This window comes from Orbicella franksi, chromosome 13 (genome assembly GCF_964199315.1).
Source record: "Orbicella franksi chromosome 13, jaOrbFran1.1, whole genome shotgun sequence".
Classification (NCBI taxonomy): domain Eukaryota; kingdom Metazoa; phylum Cnidaria; class Anthozoa; order Scleractinia; family Merulinidae; genus Orbicella; species Orbicella franksi.
Genome location: NC_138157.1, coordinates 4,534,183 through 4,554,694, shown reverse-complemented (window position 1 = coordinate 4,554,694; position 20,512 = coordinate 4,534,183). Strand labels below are relative to the sequence as shown.

Sequence of the window (20,512 nt, the reverse complement as noted above, 5' to 3'; positions counted from 1 at the left end):
TGAAGTCCACCATGTTATGAAGTGACTAATTATGTTGCTACACACAAAATGTAATGCTACTCCACATAGGGCTTACCCCAAGGCATTTTGTCAGGTTGCTCTAATATCATTATATATTAAAACATTTACCCCATCACGCTGGCCCCCCTCCATAGTTTTTCAGTCATTCAAGACCCCTGTTACATCCCATGAGAATCAAAGCAAATTATCAAACTCAAGAAAGTACTGTAAGAGGCCAGTCAACAAGTCATTCCTCTCATCACCCCAACAATCTAAAACAAGGTGTTTTTAATTGCAAAAGTTTAACTACTTATTGACAATATTTTGCAGCCTCCTTGTAGAAACACACAAGTAGCTTGCACCTCCATCAAATTAAAAATGCACCAGTTCTTTTGGATTCTTGACTATTCCTGCCTTTCTGGCACAGAGCCACCTTAAGCCGTCACTGGATGGAAAGTGCCATGTGTCTCCTGTAGTTTGAACGTGAGCAGGAGTGTCAAAATTTTTCACATTCTGAAAAAGTGGTAAAGCATAATGTTCACAACTTAAAGCTTAATAATTATTGTACTCAGTGTTAGAACTAATGTCCCAAAAAAATTGAAACAAAAATGGGAAAAAAAACAATTTTCAAAGGAACAGAGTTCCTGATGATCTAGTAAGAGATTTTCTCTCTTTATAACATATTATGATTATTGCCAAACGTTATTAAACAGAGAAATGAATTGAACAGAGATTCTACAGTGCAAAATGTTTGGAAATTCAGGATTACAAGGAGGGAAACAAATTGCAGTTCATAAAAATTTCAGAATTTGATTGGAATTGGGTTTGAAACTTTTAGCTATCTTTGCTTCCTCCACCTTTGATGTTTCTTTTTTGTGTCAATTAAGGCTGGAAAAGCTCAAATCTTTAGCTCGGCATGAAAAGAATTGGTCTGCAGGTGTGAGTATGTACCAGATCCAAGTTTTCAACTTGCAGGCGCTAATATTGGCAGGTATAATCTCTATGTTGGCACTTCCGAGAACATTGACATCTGCCTACAGGAGATCCCCTTTTATTACCTCCAAGAAAACAACTTACAGCAATGAAAACAAGTACATACTGAAAATATTGGCTTGTCCTGATCAAATCCCTCCATCTTCCACTGGTAGTGCTGTTGCCATCGCTTAAACTGGGCTCTCATAACTAAATCCATGCTATGGATGTGGTCAGCAAACATGTCTGACGACACTAGGATGGTACCAGGTCCACAATGCATGGTAGCACTGAGGAAGTACACATCATCATAGGAACTGGAAAGTTAAGTACGTAATGTTAGTGTGGTTGCATAAAAGAGAAAATTGTTATAAATCAAGACAAGTGATATCAAGTACTTGTTCATGATTGTGTGTTCTCATACAAAGGAGAAACAGCAAGATTTAAAATGAGTAGGTCCCCCCACCCCTCTGGAAATTTCAATTAAGCTTCATAGATTTCTTCAATTTTATGGTCTTACAGATCCCACCCCCAGGAAATTCCAATCCCTTCTGTGTGGGGAGTATCGATATTTTCTGGGACTGTACTTATTATCAATAAAATCTGAATTAACAATATTACTCTGACTACAAGGAAGTCCATTCCCTCATAGTGTGAAGCCCTTTGTTGGATTTTAAATTTGAAATCTAAGGATTTTTCTTGGGTTAGTAATTTTGTGGTGGCCTTTTTTGGGGTGAGAGATAAAAGGATTTCATTAGGGTTTTCAGCTAGAAGACAACTGGTTTTCATAGGCAGGCAGAACCTTCTGAACTGAACTTCTTAAAGAGGAAAAATTTCCTGCAGATGGTCAAAATATTTCTCACATATGGTCAATAGGCCTGGTGCATGGCCTTGATGAAACCTCTGACAGTATTAGGACCTATTAGTAGTGAAGAAATATTTTATTTAAAATAAAATATTATTTAAAATTGGGCCTGATAAAAAAGAGTAACAAAAATGGTTCTTGTTTTTTTTACATCAAACAGTTTCCAGTCTGCCTTCTACATAGCCTTTTCTATTTTTTTTTTATGAAAAGGTAAATGGAAAAAGGGAGAGAGAAGGGGGTTTAAAACTAAAATATATTTTCATCAGCAGACCAGACAGTTGGCCCATGACCAGGAAGTTTACTAGCAAGGAGAGCTTCTATTAATATATAACCACCATTTTAAAAAAATTTTAGAACTTCACTAGGATACTAGTACACATGCTACCATCTGATGGCTGAGCTATCATACACTACCAGGCATTAGATAAGCTTGGGGTAGGGGATATTTATTAATATTGTTAAATAATCTATTCTGGAGAAGACAGACATTTACTGTTAAGTGACTTTAAAAGCTAAAATGTAAAATTTAATGAACTGATCTGATGAGCACGCTTATACTGCTGTTAGTTTCAAATGACAATTCACTCCGCATGCGATCAGTGTCACTATTAAAGTATGTACTTAATGACGCAGAGCTTGACATTGCGACTGCTGGGGTTCCCAATGCGACAAATTTTTTTCACTAGCAACTAACTTTTCACACTGTTCACTGAAATACTTTGTTTGCTGGCGACTAAATCTGAAAACTAAGGGGCCAGCTGGCACCAAGGTTTTTCCTGAAAGTTGAGCCCTGTGAAGCACTAATAATATTATGCTGAAACTTAGCAGGAAATCATTCACTCCAGTAAATTCAGTTAGAATTCTACTAAAACAATTACAATAGATTATTTGCTCTTGCTTTCTATGAGATATAGTTGATTCCACATTCAGTTTCATCAACTATATTAACATATCTCACCTCATAGAAATCTCAAGCTCCTAATCTTATGACAACTTACATGTGGGCACAATGAGAAATACACATCTCAGGCAACTACAAGAATGATTTATCATCAACCAACAAATTCCAAGACTGTGTGATACGATTTTGAAAAATTACCTTTGGTACAGTAAAAACACACCGCAGTGTTCAATGAGAAAGTCTAGAGCTTTACCAAATCTTGTTTGTGCACCTGGTCTATATCTTCTAGGAAATTTAAAGGGCCCAGAGCCCACAGCCAAGACTTTCTTATTTTGTTTCAGAAAATAATGAGCCACCTTTTTCACCTAGAAAATAACAATGACAAAAAAAGTTTAAAAACACTTTGTAACATTAAAATGCCATGATATGTAAAACACTGAATCATCTCAACTATAATGGAATGCTTGTGAACAAAATGGTCTCAATTTGTTTTTCAAATGAAGTATTTCACAGTATCTCTACCGACAATTTCACAAGTTTTGTTCTTCTTTTGTGTGAAAATCAAATACATGTATGTAGCAAGGATCTGAACAAAATTTTGTTCCTTCAATGGTAGACTTTTTTTGTTTGTTGATGGTAAGGTCCATACATTTCTCCTAGTACAGTACTGGACAAGCCTGGTTAAAAAACGATTTATTTTGTGACTGAAAATGTTTAGAAAAATCATATGATTATGGACAAAAAAGACATGATCATAAACTTTACCCAACAATCTTCAATGAGACCCAACTTACTTGTGTCTGATTTTGTACAGATAAAAAGGAAGAGAAAGCTACAATAAAATAAATTTAATCTTTTATGTGCACAAGTTAATTATTTTACAAAAAGAAGCAGTAAAACTACAAGGAAACCCCTCATGATCATCTGGGACAGTACCCAGTCCAATACATACACTGAAAGAGCAATCTGAGATAGAGTGATAGAGCAATCTGGTTGGTTGATTTTAGTTACTTGTCCTCTAAACTAGTAGTGCAATAAATGTTATAACAATAATAATAATAATAATAATAATAATAATAATAATAATAATAATAATAATAATAATAAACGTTTACCTTTTCAGGATCAAATTTATAACCACCAAAAAATCCAATGTTGAGAGAATCCAAAACAACATCATATCGTCCTGATGTCCTAATAAACTGAACTATGCTTTCAGGAAATTTATGATACCCTGAAATTATGTTATCCACATAATTTCCACTATTAGTGAAAACCCGCACTTGCGATGGTTCTTTGCGATGTTCCCACAGATGTGACACAAGAGGGTATTTTAGCTCTTGCAGTTCTTCTTCAGAATATTCACCAGTCTCTAGTTTCTGTTCACAGGCTTGGCAGTGAAATCTAGTGTTTTACAAGGAAACCATGTAAATTTAACATTAGTGCAAGATGATGCTAGTTAAGACTTACAGATATCACCAAAGCTTCAGACAACGTTGCTAACTCTACCTGATGACTCACTTGCCTGTGCCACCTACATGTACAAGTACTACAGTGTACAGGTACCACATGTACTACACCAGCCTACACCTTCATGTACTATGATCAGGTGACACAAGCTGAACCTGTGTACAGACAAATGGGCCAAAACTTCCAGTAAACCCTAGCTTGCTCCAGGGGAGAGGTAGAACACAGACCTTGGGAACAAGGTTTTACCAGGAGAACTTTGGATTATAAACAGGAATATTCTAACTTGGCTATTCAATCTCCCTGTTCTCAAACTCACTTCTCTTCAATTTGCATAAATTTTGAATTTTCAGCCATTTACCATTGGCCAAGGTTGTGGTCTAAGAAAAATTTTGAAGAGCCCAATGGTTTCTAACCATGAAATCCTGAGTGCCCAGCACTTAAGATTATATAAAAAAAAGTGAATGTTCCAGCCACCCAGAGTCAAAAGTTAGTCACCTCAGTGGCATTCAAGCACTTCTAGAGCACAGCCTTGTTGACTATTTCATACTCGGCGATTTCACACTTTCTACAACGGGCTGAATTTTGTTTTCCTCAGCCAAAAATCAACCCTTTCATGCTTGTGTGTCATAAAAAATTGGTCAACTATAAAAAAAATGAGGATTTTGGTTCTGAAAAAAGAATGCTGTTTGTTGGGCAATGAAGAGAGCTTACGTTTCTGAAGGAGTGGACCATGAAGTCATCCATCTGGGACTCCTTTGACTGTAAATTAAACAGTACAAGTTTAGTTTAAGCAAATGTGTGCTGTATATAAATTAGGAGGAACTAATGATTATTATTGCCCAAGAAAATTTCTCAAAAATACATACTAAACAATGGTCAGTGGTAGGTAAGTTGGTTAGTCACTCAGTCAGTCAGTAATTCAGTCAGTGGGTCACTCAGACAGTCATTTATATTTCAGTCAGAATCAATGACATCTTTTTAACCCAAACCACCTTAGTTTTTATTTCATTTTTAACAGTTATTCTTTTTATATCCCTATTAACTAATTCTTGCTCTTGGTGCTAAGTAACTGTTTGTCATTAAATTGTTTCTTTTTATTTATTTATTTATTTACTTATTTACTTATTTATTTATTTATGTTAACAATTAGAAAGGTCATGCAGCCAGTCATTCAGTCTATTAGCCACTTAATCATTAACTTATATATGAAAGTTGTCTGAATGAACGAACGAACGAATGAATAATGGACAGACAGATGGATGGATGGACAGATGGATGAACTGACTGACTGATGGACTGACTGACAGACTGACAGATGGACAAAATGAAGGAATGAGGGTAGGCTTGAATGAATGAACTTTCTTTTAATTACCATATTCTAGTTCAGTTGAAAGATGCAGGGTAAAAGAGGTAATCTCTCATACAGGCCTTTTTCTAAAGGTAATGCCTCTCAAGCTATTTTTAGATATGGTATCCCCAGGATAACCTTGCCACATGAAGATGTGGTAGATATTTTCTTGCAGGAAAAGTGTGCAAACAAAATTGGGCTGTCCATGTCTAATTTGAGTCACACAATTGGCTAGACCCTCGTGGAATTTCTGAAGCCATGAGTGATCTAAAGATATCTTAAGAGGAATGAGCTTGAGAAAGAGGCCTATATGAGGGATTAAAACTCTTTCACCCTTCACCTTTTCTTGAGTGCAGCCATTGTTCCAGCTTACATGTACCTGTCAAACCACGTCTTAATTGCTTCCAGAGTGTCGTTAGTTAATGGGTCCCGATAAGCTCGAAATTCACGAAAAATCTCCAACACTTTGTCTTGTAACTGCTGACTATCTTGGCCTGTGCAAGCTCGAACTAGCGCGGTATGTACATCAATGTTTCTCTCACGAACAACCCCAGACCGCTGCATTTCTTCCAGACACGAGAACGCTCCCATGAGATCGCCTCTCTGGGTAAATGCTTCCACAAAAGGTACATAGTGGCGAGCTGTAGGAGTTAAACCGTCCTTAATCATCTCATCGAACATGGTTTTATAATTTGCCATGTGATTCGACCTGGAGTACAATTTGGCCAGAACAGAATATGTTGAGTAGCCCTTAGGAATACCATGTTCTTCCATGAGATTTTTCAGCGCAAAAGCTGCCTCATTCCTGTCATAATATGACAACCAGTATAACGCACTGTCTACAGACGCTATCTTGTACTGTTCAGGAAGGCGAAGAAATTGATTAAATAGCTCTGGTATTTCATTTGGTTTGCCAGACGTCTTACAGAAGTTACGAATGCCCGAACGTACTAGTCGAGAGTATGTACGAGGTCTCTCTCTGGACTCCTCGCTTTCAGTCTCTGGAATTTTTCCCTGTGATCCTGGAGTCGAAGAACAGCACCTTAACCTTTGAAAAATGCACTGTCTAAAGTGAGTAGTAGTCTCATCGGTTGATCGTACGCTACGCTGTAAAATTTTCCACGCAGACCTGGCGGCCATGTTGGTTCATGCATGTGAGACCATTCTGGTCTCCAGGGCCGCCCGTCCCTCTAAGCTGTGAGGGCCTCGGTACCCTTTCCAACAAATAAAAGTCGTTGCTCTATTCGACCTGTTTTAGTAAGAAATCAACCAATAGCTGTTATCGGGAAGGAAACCAGCGTTGAATCAGGAGCTCCTGTGTCGATTAAATCATGGGTCTCCACCTTTTCTCGCTAATAAGAGTGACTCGGGTAGATCACCTCCCAAAACGGTCAAGCATCGATGTCCTCTCTCAAACCCTCCTCGGTCGAGAGGACTGGAATAAAGTTAGGACATAGCACAAAGAGCGTTGATAAACATTGCACACCAACGCACTTTTATACTAAACCTGACGTTTTGTATCCTGGGGAATGTATGTTAAGTTGTAGTACATGAAACGTCAAGTTAAGTCTAAATATGTGTTGGTGTATTATGTTTATCACTGCTGTTTGTGTCTATCCTCTTCCAGTTACTTGACTTAGTCGAGGCGCAGCGCGAGTAAACGGCGGAGCGAAAAAAGGAGAGAGGGGCTTGGTTCGAGAAGTGAACGAACGCCTGTGGACTCCTGTGGGCAACTCTGTTGGCAAACTTAACGAATGCTAACCTCTGATTGGTCAATTTTGACAGATTTCTTTCAAAGCACGAACGCTACTGACGTTGATGAGAAATGTGATATGGCGTCATAGCCACGATCACGCAGTTTTTAAATCAGTAAAAAAAAAACCGCGCTCAAAGATTTGCCATCTGCCGAGTTCTTTTCCAATACATTTATACGCTAAGCTTGATGTTAACCTCAGCATTCTTTACGGCTGAAGAAGGTAGCCACGAAACTACCAGAAGGTAGGTTCAACTGAATCAATTTTGCTGTTTATCATGTACAGTCATAAAATTTATAAATCCTTCCAGAGCGGAACGCTTAGCTTAGATAGAGATGAACTATCGTAAAGCATCTTACAATGGAAAGGAACCACGAAAAGCTACAATAAGTCAAACTGGCAAAAGATCACAAACTCTGTTGACAAACATTTCCTGGATCATGTTTTAAAACTCCTCCTAATAAATGGGCTTTAGCGCAGAAAAGGGAGGAAGACTGAAATCAATAAAAAAGCAAATTTACAACTGTTACGAACCTTAGGAGTCGTCACGGTAGGTCATGTCTGTCACCCTGAAAACTACAGCCCCCCTCTCCCCCCCCCCCCAAAAAAAATTATATATACCGGACTAAACATGCTACAGGCCTTTCTCTCGCTTTGCCGAGCCGCGCTTCTCCCATATTTTTTCGCGCACTATTTTTCGCGCTGCGCCCCAACTAACTGGACAACTGGAAGAGTTCAAGATGCATACCTTCATGATTTGTGTAAAATTAAAACAAGCAAGTCAATTGAATCGACATTTTTACTTAATAGAAGACAGTTTTCTTGGTACAGTCTTTCAACAAAAAAAACCGAATTAAAATCAGTGAACTTATTCCTGAGTGGTCCATCTTAGTAGTCACACAAATTCGGTTTACTCAGGTAACCAATCATAATGCTCCTTTTAATCCTGGGCTAATTTGACATTATTGTCACGCAGTATGTCACGCTACTTAGCAGCATTACCGACATGCATTGTTAACTCAGTCGGTATGTCGCCATTACCTGACCTTGTTCCTCCGACGAAAACATTAACCAGCTTTTCATAAATCAACAGAAGGTTTTCATTACACAAACCGGCAGAATCGTGATTGGCTGATAGCCCATGTGTTTGTAAAATGCCACCTGTTACCACAACCTCTATGTCTCGACATGTTTTTAAAACATACATTATTGAGAAAGAACTGTGCATATAATATACATTTTTTTTTACCAAAACTTTGAACATTGTTACTCGAAAGTCCTAACTGAAGACAATCGGATGCATTTTGATTGCCAACACTAACACTCTTCGTTTAAAATCTTATTATGACAAATTTTATTTCCGCCCATAGTTCAAAACTGGTTATTATGACTGTGGGGAAAACATACCACAAGGTTTTTGTCATCTACCCAGAGGAAGTCTTAATTCTAAAGCAGCTACTGGCTTCCGTGCGTGAGAGTTAGATATGTAAAACGAGACAGTACCTACTTTCTTTGCTCCCCCGCAAAACAATGATGCAGAATTTAAGAGTAGCACTTGCGACTTCACTGACTAATACATAAATTATTTACAACACATACCCCCAACTGTTGCTAAAGGAGTTAACGTATTTCATATTAAATTAATCAGCAAGGTACGAACGCAACGAAATAATCGTCCATTTGATATATTTTTTTATATAGTTGGACAATTTTAATCGTATTTATTACTGCTACAGAAAGGAAGTCGATCGTTTCGAATTTCTCACCCACGGTCGAAGGCATATTTTACCTTAGCTTTTATTTCCGTGACTACAAAGCACAAGCTAATATTGTAAATTGCAGCGCAAAATTACAAGTGCTTCAGTTTGGGCAGAGCAAATCGCCACTGCTATGAGACGTTGGAAGACCTGGGAAAGTTTAGCAGTTGAAGATTATTTCGATGATGTTACGCAGCCAATTCGTTGGAATTCATTGGAGAAACTGGACAGAATGTCAAGCGATGGACTTGTCGCTGAAGGGTTCAGAGTTCCGCAAAAACCCAAGAGAAACGATGGTGTTTTAAACGACCCGTTTCTGTTGTGTGGTGTGTGCAAACAATTTTTCCACCGGCCTAAACTGCTGCGATGCCTCCATAGCTTCTGTAAAAGTTGTATCGAGAGTCTCGCAGGAAATGTGCCTGGTAGAGAAGGCACTGTTATTTGCCCCATATGCTCTTCACCTAGTGAACTTGGCAGCAAAGGAATTGACGAGTTGCCGGTGAATTTTCTTATCGCCGTGGAACTCAAAAATCGGAATTACGCGGTTGAAGAAAAGAAAGCCCCGATCAAATGCGGAAACTGTGAAGACAATGCGGAAGTTACAGGGCAATGCAACGAGTGCGCAGAATTTTTGTGCGACAAGTGCACCTCTGCGCATAGAAGGGTGCGTGTTACGAGAGAACATCAAATTATCTCCTTAAATGAGCTAACGACTAATGACGAAGAGAACAATAATTTGTGCAGCCGGGACCATTGCTCGGATCACAGCGGCGAAGAACTGACGTACTTTTGCCAAACGTGCAACAAGCTAATCTGCCGTGAGTGCACGGTGGTGAGTCACCCAAAAACAACGCACGCGTTCGAGCCGCTAAAAGACGCGTCCGGTAAACACAGGCAAGAGATAACCGCACTGCTAGACGCGATTAAAATGAAGAGTCCGTTCGTCAAAAGAGCTCTGTTGGAGATAGAAGAGGCATGTGGGGACATCCCACAACATGCTCTAGCGATTGAGGAGCAAATTAAGGGCTCGACGACACGCTACATCAGAGCACTGAAAGAGCGCGAGGAACAGCTATTGGACGATTTGGGGGCCATGAGAGAATATAAAGCAACATTGCTAGAACAACAAAAGGAACGCCTGTACAAAGGAATCAGAGATATCGAGAGCAATTGCGAACTAATTGAAAAGATGCTTCAGGAAGGAAATGCTGCCGAAATCGCCAGAGTAAAAGATTTCATGGCCGGGCGATTGCGCAACTTAACAGACATGATGCAAGACATGTCGCCAACGGAAGGACCAGATTTTGATTACGTCACTGAAGAGGAGCTGCTGTTTGGCATCATTAAAAGTGGCGGCAAGATTGAGAGTAGCACCAGGCCCCCCGCCGTGCGTCTTATCGGGGAGGGCCTGTACAACGCCGCGGTTGGTAAGACCTCAAGCTTCACTTTGGCTGTGCGGGAGGACGCAGAGATCAACAAACATGACCTGGATGTTCGAATCGAAACACCTGATCTAGTCATTCTCACTTGTAACGTGACAAAGCACAGTTCACACCTTTACACGCTCAGTTACACGCCGAGAATTCACGGAGAGCACGTGATCACGGTTCTTGCAAAAGGAGAGGAAGTGGAAGAAAGCCCTTACTCCGTGAACGTCAAAAAGGGGCACATGTGCTTTGCTACGAGATCTCTTCCTGTTTGCTTACGGTTTGGTTACAAAGGCAAAGGAAGAGGCGAACTTAACAGTCCTTCTGATGTTGCTGCAGCGTGCAACGGCGTTATTGCTGTTGCAGACACACTGAACGATAGAATTCAACTGTTCACCAGCAAGGGAGGTTTTCTGCGGCAGTTTGGAAGTCCTGGTGAAGATGTTGGAAAGTTAAACTCGCCGACCGGTCTTTGCTTCTCTCAAAGCGGACAGATAGTCGTTGCAGATCAACAGAATAACCGAATTCAGGTCTTCAGTATGGAGGGAGTACTGTCTAAAGTGATTGTATGCAAAGGTCGTAACGCTGGAGATTTTAAGAATCCCACGGGTGTAGCTGTCGACGAGGAAGGCCAGCTACTAGTTACAGATCAGCAGAACCACAGAGTTGTGGTATTCAACAGTCATGGAGTCTACAGCAACCAGTTTGGATCACTAGGAACGAAAGATGGAGATTTCAACAACCCTTCCTACATCGCTGTCTGCCAAGATGGCGAGATTTATGTTACAGACACTTCAAATCATCGGGTGCAAATTTTCGACCCCACGGGGAAATTTCAGCGAAAATTCGGCAGGCCCGGCACGGGGGATGGCGACTTTCATTATCCCTCGGGAATAACAGTTGATTCATCCGGGTACATTTTCGTTTCTGACCGCACCAATCGCGTGCAGGTGTTTAACTCACACTTGCGCTTTGTGACCAAGTTTGGCGGGAAACTGAGTGGAGACGGTCAGTTGAGCGGGCCGCTTGGAATTGATTACACTCCGGAAGGCCGGGTTGCTGTGGCTGACGCCGGAAATAATTCTGTTAAGATTTTCTATTTTCCCAACGAGTAGAGAACGAAAAGGATACCACGCGAGAAAAACTTACCGACGGATATTGGCATGAGTACAACCTACACGTATTGGTCCGTATTCTGTTGGGGCTTTTTCTGACACTGTACAAAGCAATTCAAGAATTATAATTACAGGAAACCGAGATTTTTTGAAGACAATTATCTTTCTTTTGGATTTTTATAGGCTGAGCTACGTAATTTGTGCAAATTCGTCCACAAACCTCAAGTAACCACTTCATGTAATCTGCTGCTTTGGTCAATCAGAGGAAACATCGATTCTTTTTCAGCCAATTAGGAACTCGTGTTTTCGTTTTCCCGCCCTCAGCACGGGTTGCACGGTGTTGTTGTTGGTTTTGTGCCTTTGCTTTGGTTGGCCAAAATGATTACTTTACAGTCAGTTTTGCTTTTACTGAAGACAGTGGTTAGAAACTGCTTTGATAGTTTTGCAGCCGACAATTACTATGCCCCTGAGGGAAGATATGTTGTTTATACGGATACAGGGAAACCTAAATTTATACTTACAGAGATCAAATTGAGGCATCAAACTGATGCTCTAGGAGCAGTAGAATTTAAGCTTTTTAATTCGCTTGGAAGTAAAACTTAATCACTTGCTTTTTCCATTCGCATTTTGAAATTTACTGACATATCTATGTGATGACTACGTCATCTATAAACTTTATATCAAATTAACGTTAGTTCCATTCTAAGCCTCAAGGTTATGTAATCACAAATCCTTCACAGGAAGTTTATAAAATGTAACGTGTTTTGACACTTAAACTTGTAGTTTCTCCTCGATGAGAAGTTGACAGGTCTTGATTGATCAAATTCAGAGACCTTTGTAGCTCATGATAATACTGAAACAACGTGTAGCAGTAGAAAGGATTAGCTGTTAACATCTTAGCAAAGAATAAAGAAATCTGAAATACTTTTGCTTGTAAAACTTGTGTTTGTAATTATGATTTTTGGTTAAAAATCTGCGCTACTTGGTTTTAACACAAGAAGTCATTAAAGCTGTCAATTTTATTATCTAGAATGGACTTTTGTATTATTTTATTACTTGTTTAAGGCATGTTTCGAACAACGGTTAGCAAAGAGACGTCTGATAACATGCGCATGTGCGTTCTTGGGCCCCCACTGTGCACAATCCAACGTGGATTCGGCAAAACAAATAATCAAAATTACATAATTCTAGAGGAAAAGGCATGCATGCACAAAAGACTTTTTCGCTGTTTATAAGTATTGAAAAAACTGAAAAATTAACTAAAAGGGAAATTGAGCAAGCTGAAGCGAAAGTTATTTTATTTTTTGCAAAGTTTAGCGCGAAATGCTCGCAAAACTGGCCAATTAAAAACTCGCTCAGAAATTTTTTTTCCAGTACATTTAAGTCGCGTCAAGCAGACAATATTAAGGTTTACTTTGGAAAGGTAAATCTTGAAAGCGTGAAATCAAGATGGCTGAATACTGGCCAAGTTCTGTGTCTTTATGGACCTCAACTGCGTCTCGGTCCATTAAAAAAATAATGGCCAATATTCAGCTACCTCAGTCAAACAAGTTTGGTCAGACCATTTTCTCGCAGAAGACAGCGGGTAATCTCAAGCGGGCAAGATAACCTCACCTTGTCCGCTTGAGTTGCCACTGATGGCGTTGGCGGCCACTCGCGGAGCAAGCCATGTAATAGGGAGCTTCAACACTCGTCCTTTCACATGCGTCCTTTACAGAATGAAATTCGTAAAGTTGGGAGATAAGATTGTGATTTTCTGTTACTAAGATCCTGTAACAAAGCACGTCACTGGAAGGGGGAAGGGGGGGGGGGGGAGGGGCATGTGACCTTACGGTGTCACATCATTGACAGGCGTGGCATTTGACCATATTATGCCTCTGACTGGCCGACTTCATGAAAATTCATTTCAGTGTTAGGCACTTTTTTGCCGTCCTTTACTTGCACTAAGCCAGGGGTCACGTGCCACTTTATCAAGCACAACGTTTTACACACCAGCGTCAGTTCTTCCCCTTTCAAACCAGAAAAAGATCCGTAGAAATTCAAAACGCGTCTGCCGTGCTTTATATGCTTGCCGGATAAGCTCACGAACAAATTATACTCCCCTGGGGACCTCGGACAGTAGAAAATTGAATACGTTCCGTTTTTGTTATCAAGGACTTTAGCCGAAATGACACTACCGTCGGGTGACTCGAGCTGGACTCCGACTTCTCTCGGACGTCCTCGGCTATCGGTCGTGGGAATGACGAATTCCGTCGGCGTTAGCTTTCCCACGGGCTCACTAGTTTTCTTACCAACAGTCAAAGCTGGAAAGCTAAACCGACCGCCTTTTGCCTTTTTGGAGGACTTTGGATCTTGATTTATCGCACGCTCACTAACGGACAAACTCATGTCAGCACCAGGCTTTTGCGAATCTGAAGAAAGAGAACTGGCACTAGTTTCGTCGTCATCGGCTGAAGCAAACGAAACAGAACTACCTCCATTCGGCAACGAGCTTGATAACGTTGCTTTATCTGTAGGTTCTTTGGCTCCATCGTTGCTAGCTTGTTCGGCCGGTTCATGTCCAACACTAATCGAACCAAACGTGTTCTTTATAGCTTCTAAAATTGGCCTCTCATCTGGATCAAATCCTACTTGAACATTACTTAAACCTGCGTCGATTTTACTTTCCTGCAGCTCACATAACCTCTGACAAATCAAACTGTTCACCGCTAATATGTCGGCATCTTTTCCTTGTTTGAGAATCTCGTCAGAGAAATCACATCCATCGATTGTGCAAACCAACTTCCTTTCAATCTCTTCCTTTTGGTTTACCAGTACCGAAGAACGGTTATCTCTAATGGTGTTGAGTTCTTTTAGCAATTGATGTTCCTTCTCCTTGACAGCTTGAATGAGGCGGCGCGAAGTTCTCCGAATTTGCCACGAGACGTCATCGATTTTATTTTGCCACCGACCGTACACCTTGATAATCTCGTAAACCGACTTCTGCAAGGCGGGAATATTCTTCTGCGTCGCGTCCAGCAATGACAGAAGCGTTGGTTTAATCGAGTCGACTGCATTTTGCAACGAAATAAGTTCGTGTCCGTCTCCATGATCAGTGGTTCTTCTACATTCCTTGCATGTTAATAAATCACAAGTTTTGCAGTACATGTCTATATTTTCAGTGTTGTGTTTAGCGCAAGTCACGAACACTGAATCTTCCTTTGGATTTGTTTTATCGACAAATTCCTCAAGAGACAAGATCTCATGTTCTCTTGTAAACTTTACCCTTTGATGAGCTAGTGTGCAATCATCACAGAGAAATTCTTGGCACTCCATGCACCTGTGTGAAGCCACGTTGTGGCCATTTTCGCAACCACTACAATCTTCCTCGCGCTGTCGTAATTTTTGCCTTTCAAACTCCTCAAGTTTCCTGACAATAATTATGTTTGGCTGCAAATCGTCGAGATTTTTCGACGGCAAGGCAACCTCGGAGCGGCACACAGGACAGAACAGTGAAGTTTCGTTTTCTCTCATAATTAAACCTACACACCGCTTGCAAAACGTGTGTAAACACGGCAGCACTTTTGGCTCATCGTACAGTTTGCTGCAATATTTACACCAGATATCTTCCGGGCTTTCTTCTCTGAATGCCACAGATTTCCGCGGACCCCGTTTGGAAGCCATTTCTATGTAGTAAAAGTTCCAAAAAGGTGGTTATTGACAACACATTAGAGGTTTCCTTGGTCGCATCTCTCGTATGACAACGAAATTATGCAGCTCATTCCGCCGGTCCCAGCGCACCCCAGTTGATTTTCAAAACTGCGGTCGCCAAATATTTACAATTGGAACTCTTCCCAAATGCTCCGCTCCAAGTTTTTCTAAACTCGTATGATGTCTCACGCAAATAACTTGAAAGCCTACATTGGAAAAATACCAAATTTGTGAGATGTAAAGAACTTCAGGTGTGGCTGCATATCTTTCTTCACGGGCGATTGAATTCCGATTTCAGTTTAGCATTTAATAATTCAGAAGGCGTTATACATCCGTAGCAGGTACTACAAGCCAAAACTACAACCAGTCAAACAATAGTCTATTGTTAGAATAATCTCTGATACAATCACTATCCCCTGAATCACCCATACCTCCCTGTCGGTGCGATTAATTCAAGTGTCGCCTTTTTTCGTTGTTGTTCCTACAATTCAAAACTGTTTTGTACCTTGTGTATGTGACCTTACGGGACAAACTCCATTTCACGTAAAGATCTTTAAAGCCAATTTGCATTACATGTAATACAAACTGGTTCATCTTTTAATTTCCCTCAATTAGTCCCAGAGGCCGCGACTCTTTTGGTCAGCCACGCGGAATACGGAACGAGAATGATAATCTCTATTTCATGCCATGTGCACATTAAGCCCCGTTCAAACAGTCTTGATAGTCAATGACAGTGAATGATAGTTGGAACTATCATCAACTATATTTCCTCGGTCCCGCTGAAAACTGTAAGTTGTAGATATCAGCTTGGTAACGAAAACGGGACTGTAAGCAAAAAAACCCGAAAAACAAAACAAAACGAAAGCGCCAAGGTCATACGTTTGCACGAAAAACAAAAACATCGTGTTCCAAGATTTGCCCTGAATATGAAGTTCCAAGTTGTAACCGTTTACATCAGAAACAAAGTATAATGCTACTTGAGCTTGCACGAAAGCAAAAAATATCAAGTTACAAGAAAGAAAGTGAAGGTTAAACATCTGTCAAAAAATCGTATCATGTTACAAACATTTGCACGAAAACGAAAGCCAGGCATGAACTATGAAATGTGTAGACTTTTAGATTTAAAATTATCAGAAAGTCTTCAACACTGAGCCACGAATATGTAGCAACGTTTACTGCTGACACAAGCAAGAACTTAATCATGTACCGAACCACCTTGCCATAAACTGTCACAAGTACATTCCGTGTTACATACACACAGATATACATCGTTCAACTTGACATACATACAGATATACATCGTTCAACTTGACATACCTACAGACATACATCGTTCAACTTGACAGCTAACAAGCTTCAGCAAAGTTTGCTCATGAAAAACGTAGTCTAAATAACACTAGTGAAAATTAAGGCTTTGCATGCAATGGCCACCAGTGAATGATGATCTGAAGTTATATAGCGTCGCTTCCATCAACGTTTTCGGTTGTTTTAGTGTGGACGGTAGGCGAAAACATATCAAAAAGTATGCGTTTTCGAATGAAAACTGAACGAATTAGTGTGAACAGATGAGAACAAAACGAAAACGCTAGTGTGGTCGAAAATATTTTGCTCTGTTTTCAGTCGAGACGAAAACTGATACTTTTAAATACGTATTAGTGTGGTCGGAGCTTGAACCCCCCGGGGGGATACTTCCAGAAAAATTGGGTGGGGGTGTGCGGCCCACTTCCCAAAACCCTTACCCTATTTATGACCAAAATCTGCGTTTTTTTCTACCCTATTTATGACCTGTTCAAAAATTCGATAGCCTACTTATGACCGTTGCGGCTGACACATTTGCCCCAAACATAAGTTATGAAGGGCTTTTGTTGACGGTTTTATCATAGTTAGTAACTATGGTTTTATCGATAAAGGTGAAAAGGTAGCTTCTTCTAAGAAACATACCCAATTCAAGACTAGAGTGCTAAAACCATACCCTATTTATAACCAAACGGGCCAAATTCGATACCTTATTTATGACTAAAACGGCTGAAAAACCCCACCCTTTGAGGCCGCACATACCTATACAGCTCATAAAAGGGAGTACCCCCCTCCCTGGGCCTGAGCCCAAAGATTGGGGACTGAGTACGAAGATGAAGTCTGGCATCGAAAGCCAAACTGGATTTAAAATACATAACGGCATCTTATTCATCACACGTTCATCTTCGACTTCGTAGTTGGTCGCGCCTCAACAGATTTCAACATTTCTAGATCTTTTCTTCAACTAAACAATGTGGCGCTGGCAACGAGACCGATACATGTCACAGTTTGTCTTCCGTAACGCAACAGAGATTCATTGACATGCAAATTTGAGGCCAAGTTGTCGCTATGGCTTTGTTCGACTTTGCATTGTCCTAATTTGAATATAACAAGACGCACGCGACTTTGAAACGACATTTTCGAACGACAAACACCTTACGACTGCCTCTATGGTCTGTCCATATCGATGGCCCGCCTGAACAGAGAAGATCGAAATTTAACGGGTTCACTACCTGATTTAAAAGCTTCAGTAAAGGCCACAGAGCACCAAACCAAAGTTGTCGACAGAAAGATATTCGTTGTTGAAACCCATTTCCCGAAACTCGCGGCTATGCTTCAACGATACGCAGTGGGAACAGCGAAATTACGCGACAAAGGAGACGAGCTTTCAAAAACAATAACGGCTTATGCTGAAGAAGAATCGCCGTCAATGAAACAAGGGTTAATGACTTTGTCCGAATGTCTATCGGCCATTCAAGATCAACGAGACGCTGAAGTCAGTCGACTAGAAGGGAAACTAGTTCAAGGTTTCAGCGTGTACGACACAAAATGCAAGCAAGCGAGGAATGACGTCAGGGTCAGTTCTTCGCTCTGCACGAGAGAGGTGAAATCATTTGAGAGCCTCGAAAAAGCCCAGATGAAATCCACAGACCGAACAAGAATTGCGAGAGCACAGGCAGAATTTCAGAAGGCGTCTGGCGAAGCGAATCGTTCCCTGCGGGTTCTACGCGAACAAATGAACGAGTTTGAAAGCCAAAAAATGCGAGATGTTAAACAGATTTTATCGGAGTTCGTGGTTGGTGAAATGGAGCTCTTAGCCCGGTCTATGGAGTTGTATACCCGCGCTTATCAAGGCTTGATGAATATAAGTGAAGATGATGATTTAGGAGAGTTTAACAAATCCATGACTTTCAAACCACCCCAATGGGGGTCGGCTCCAACTTTGTCCAACGTTGGACGATACAATAATGCAAATGCTATGGATAACATGCTGGAAGAGGTCGAAGATGAAAGCGACGACTTAAATCGTACAATGTAAATACAAGTTATTAACAGAAAAAGCATTAGGAAACATTATTTATCTTAAAATTAATGCATGTATAAATGCGCATAAATTAAAGTTAAGGTATAAAGTTAGCTAAAGTTATTCAAGATTGGCGTCTCTATATTAATTAATTCATAACATAGGTTTTTAGTTAGCTAAATAGAAGACATGAGCCAAGTTCATGAACAATACTCTCTATTTATCTTACAAAAACTGTAAATGGTATATTATTATTAGCCTTATAAGAAAAGCAAATAAAGATCGCGTTATATTTACATAAGGTATAACTATATGATAAAGTTGTAATTTTTAAGAATGGTTAGCTGTGCTAAGATTAAGGGCATATTTGCTGTATAATATAATAAAAGAGCTATACAACGAAAATGGAAATATAGTGAATATATGAACTAGATTTGTTTCTACATGTCTCGCGCGAGTGTGTGACGTGTGTCACGTGTCACTCACGTTATCGAGTCGCGCACACTGTGCGTGAACCACACTGAACCAACTCACTTTTAGCCTGTTCCATGAATTAAGGCAGTGGGGGAGAAAAAAAACCTCTCTTTTTTCCATTTTTCATTTGCTGTTTGCCGCGTTAATCCCGTTCTTCGTACTGCTCACTAACTGACCGAACGCCTAGAACAGGAGCTACAATCAATGTCACAAGTCGTTGGAACACCCATCCCCTTCCCCCATGCAATATTGGATGGCGCTTGCACCTAAATTCCGTGTTCTGTGGGAGAGGGGAGAGGGGACGAAACCGGATTACAACGGTAATACGTGACAATGTGCCAGTGATTGTATCAAGGTAGCTTTTAAAACGTTATGTTTGTTTGACGCTGGATTCCATTTGAGTTGTGGAAATGCGCGAAATATTTTAGCAAATGATTGGAGAAACTCTGTTGTGTGGACCAATCAGAAGCAAAACAAATCAAGAAATAAACGCGAATTTCCCCCCCTAAAGGTATTGCCAGTGGTCTAGAACGCCTGCCAGCAGTGGTCGGAAACTTTGCACCATTTTGTTCGTAATTACGTCTCTGGTTCATAGGGAATCGACAAGGTTAGCTAGAAATCGCACAACTTCAACGTTCTTAATCTTAACAATATTTAGGAAGAAGTTCAGTAGGCTGAAGTTCACTATTCTGCTTTTGTCAAAATCACTAAATTACGAAAACTTCATTTCCGCTTGTTTTTCAGTTGCGACTAAAATGGCACAAAGTTCTTCCTGCCTCGTTTATGAGAAAAGCGTTTCTTTCAGGGATAGACAGCTGATGATCAACGATTCGGAGGAACATTAGTAATTATTTAACGATGAAAACTGCATAAAGGAAAATAAAGCGGAGCGTACTATGTCTGCAAAGGAGATAAAACACAGCTGACAGCGTTGTCGTCAAGAGCGGTAAGAACTAACACGATCATAATGACCAAATGTCGTTAATAATTTACATACGTTTTATCTGAGAAGCTGAATAACCTATCAGATCCTGTCACTTTGATTTGCATTGGCAATCAACAAACCGCACAACGAAGCCCATAGGTTTACACCATCATTAACAACATTGCACAAAATATATTCTCTTCACGTGAACGTCAACAAGATCCGAAGAACAGGACTTTATACCACATTCTTCTTTCTTTATTAAGTTTCCCTGCTTGTAATTTTTTTTTAAATTCCTTACTGGAAAACAATGGATCCAGATACATTGATGTTTGGTTTCAACGCAAGCACGGCGACCAAAGTTGAAGACAGTGACAATGTCATGATACAGATGGCCTTGAAACAAGTGGAAAACACTCTAAAAGAGCTTGGTATAAGAGCATCACAAGGATACGCGCTGGGATATGAACTGGGATACATAAAGGGAGTTCTGGA

The 20,512-nt window shown here is 40.3% G+C and overlaps 4 protein-coding genes across 4 annotated transcripts; 2 read left to right on the top strand and 2 right to left on the bottom strand.

The window, feature by feature from the left end:
• Window positions 1-5: 5 nt before the first annotated feature.
• On the bottom strand, window positions 6-7,494 carry LOC145464999 (mitochondrial ribonuclease P catalytic subunit-like). The gene is made up of 6 exons (XM_081448818.1): window positions 5,936-7,494; window positions 4,920-4,967; window positions 3,854-4,142; window positions 2,937-3,103; window positions 1,100-1,289; window positions 6-513 (listed from the first exon to the last, which is right to left on the bottom strand). Exons 1-6 carry the CDS (start codon window positions 6,694-6,696, stop codon window positions 373-375), a joined length of 1,596 nt encoding a protein of 531 aa, XP_081304944.1. The 5' UTR covers window positions 6,697-7,494; the 3' UTR covers window positions 6-372.
• Window positions 7,495-8,900: 1,406 nt separating this feature from the next.
• LOC145465724 (E3 ubiquitin-protein ligase TRIM71-like) lies at window positions 8,901-13,426 on the top strand. The gene has a single exon (XM_081449494.1). It carries the CDS (start codon window positions 9,201-9,203, stop codon window positions 11,607-11,609), a length of 2,409 nt encoding a protein of 802 aa, XP_081305620.1. The 5' UTR covers window positions 8,901-9,200; the 3' UTR covers window positions 11,610-13,426.
• Window positions 13,427-13,473: 47 nt separating this feature from the next.
• Window positions 13,474-15,900, bottom strand: LOC145465725 (E3 ubiquitin-protein ligase TRIM71-like). Its single transcript, XM_081449495.1, has one exon. It carries the CDS (start codon window positions 15,270-15,272, stop codon window positions 13,479-13,481), a length of 1,794 nt encoding a protein of 597 aa, XP_081305621.1. The 5' UTR covers window positions 15,273-15,900; the 3' UTR covers window positions 13,474-13,478.
• A 538-nt stretch (window positions 15,901-16,438) lies between these two features.
• LOC145465534 (CBY1-interacting BAR domain-containing protein 1-like) lies at window positions 16,439-19,203 on the top strand. The gene has a single exon (XM_081449314.1). The coding sequence runs from the start codon at window positions 17,782-17,784 to the stop codon at window positions 18,631-18,633; it is 852 nt and encodes a 283-aa protein (XP_081305440.1). The 5' UTR covers window positions 16,439-17,781; the 3' UTR covers window positions 18,634-19,203.
• The last annotated feature ends 1,309 nt before the right edge of the window (window positions 19,204-20,512 follow it).

Coding starts and splice junctions, on each gene's coding strand:
- LOC145464999 (XM_081448818.1), bottom strand. CDS start 6,696: ATGGCCGCCAGGTCTGCGTGGAAAATTTTACAGCGTAGCGTACGATCA. Junction 4,968..5,935: donor ATTAAGACGTGGTTTGACAG/GTACATGTAAGC, acceptor TTTAATTTACAG/TCAAAGGAGTCCCAGATGGA. Junction 514..1,099: donor AGGACAAGCCAATATTTTCA/GTATGTACTTGT, acceptor CCACTTTTTCAG/AATGTGAAAAATTTTGACAC.
- LOC145465724 (XM_081449494.1), top strand. CDS start 9,201: ATGAGACGTTGGAAGACCTGGGAAAGTTTAGCAGTTGAAGATTATTTC.
- LOC145465725 (XM_081449495.1), bottom strand. CDS start 15,272: ATGGCTTCCAAACGGGGTCCGCGGAAATCTGTGGCATTCAGAGAAGAA.
- LOC145465534 (XM_081449314.1), top strand. CDS start 17,782: ATGGCCCGCCTGAACAGAGAAGATCGAAATTTAACGGGTTCACTACCT.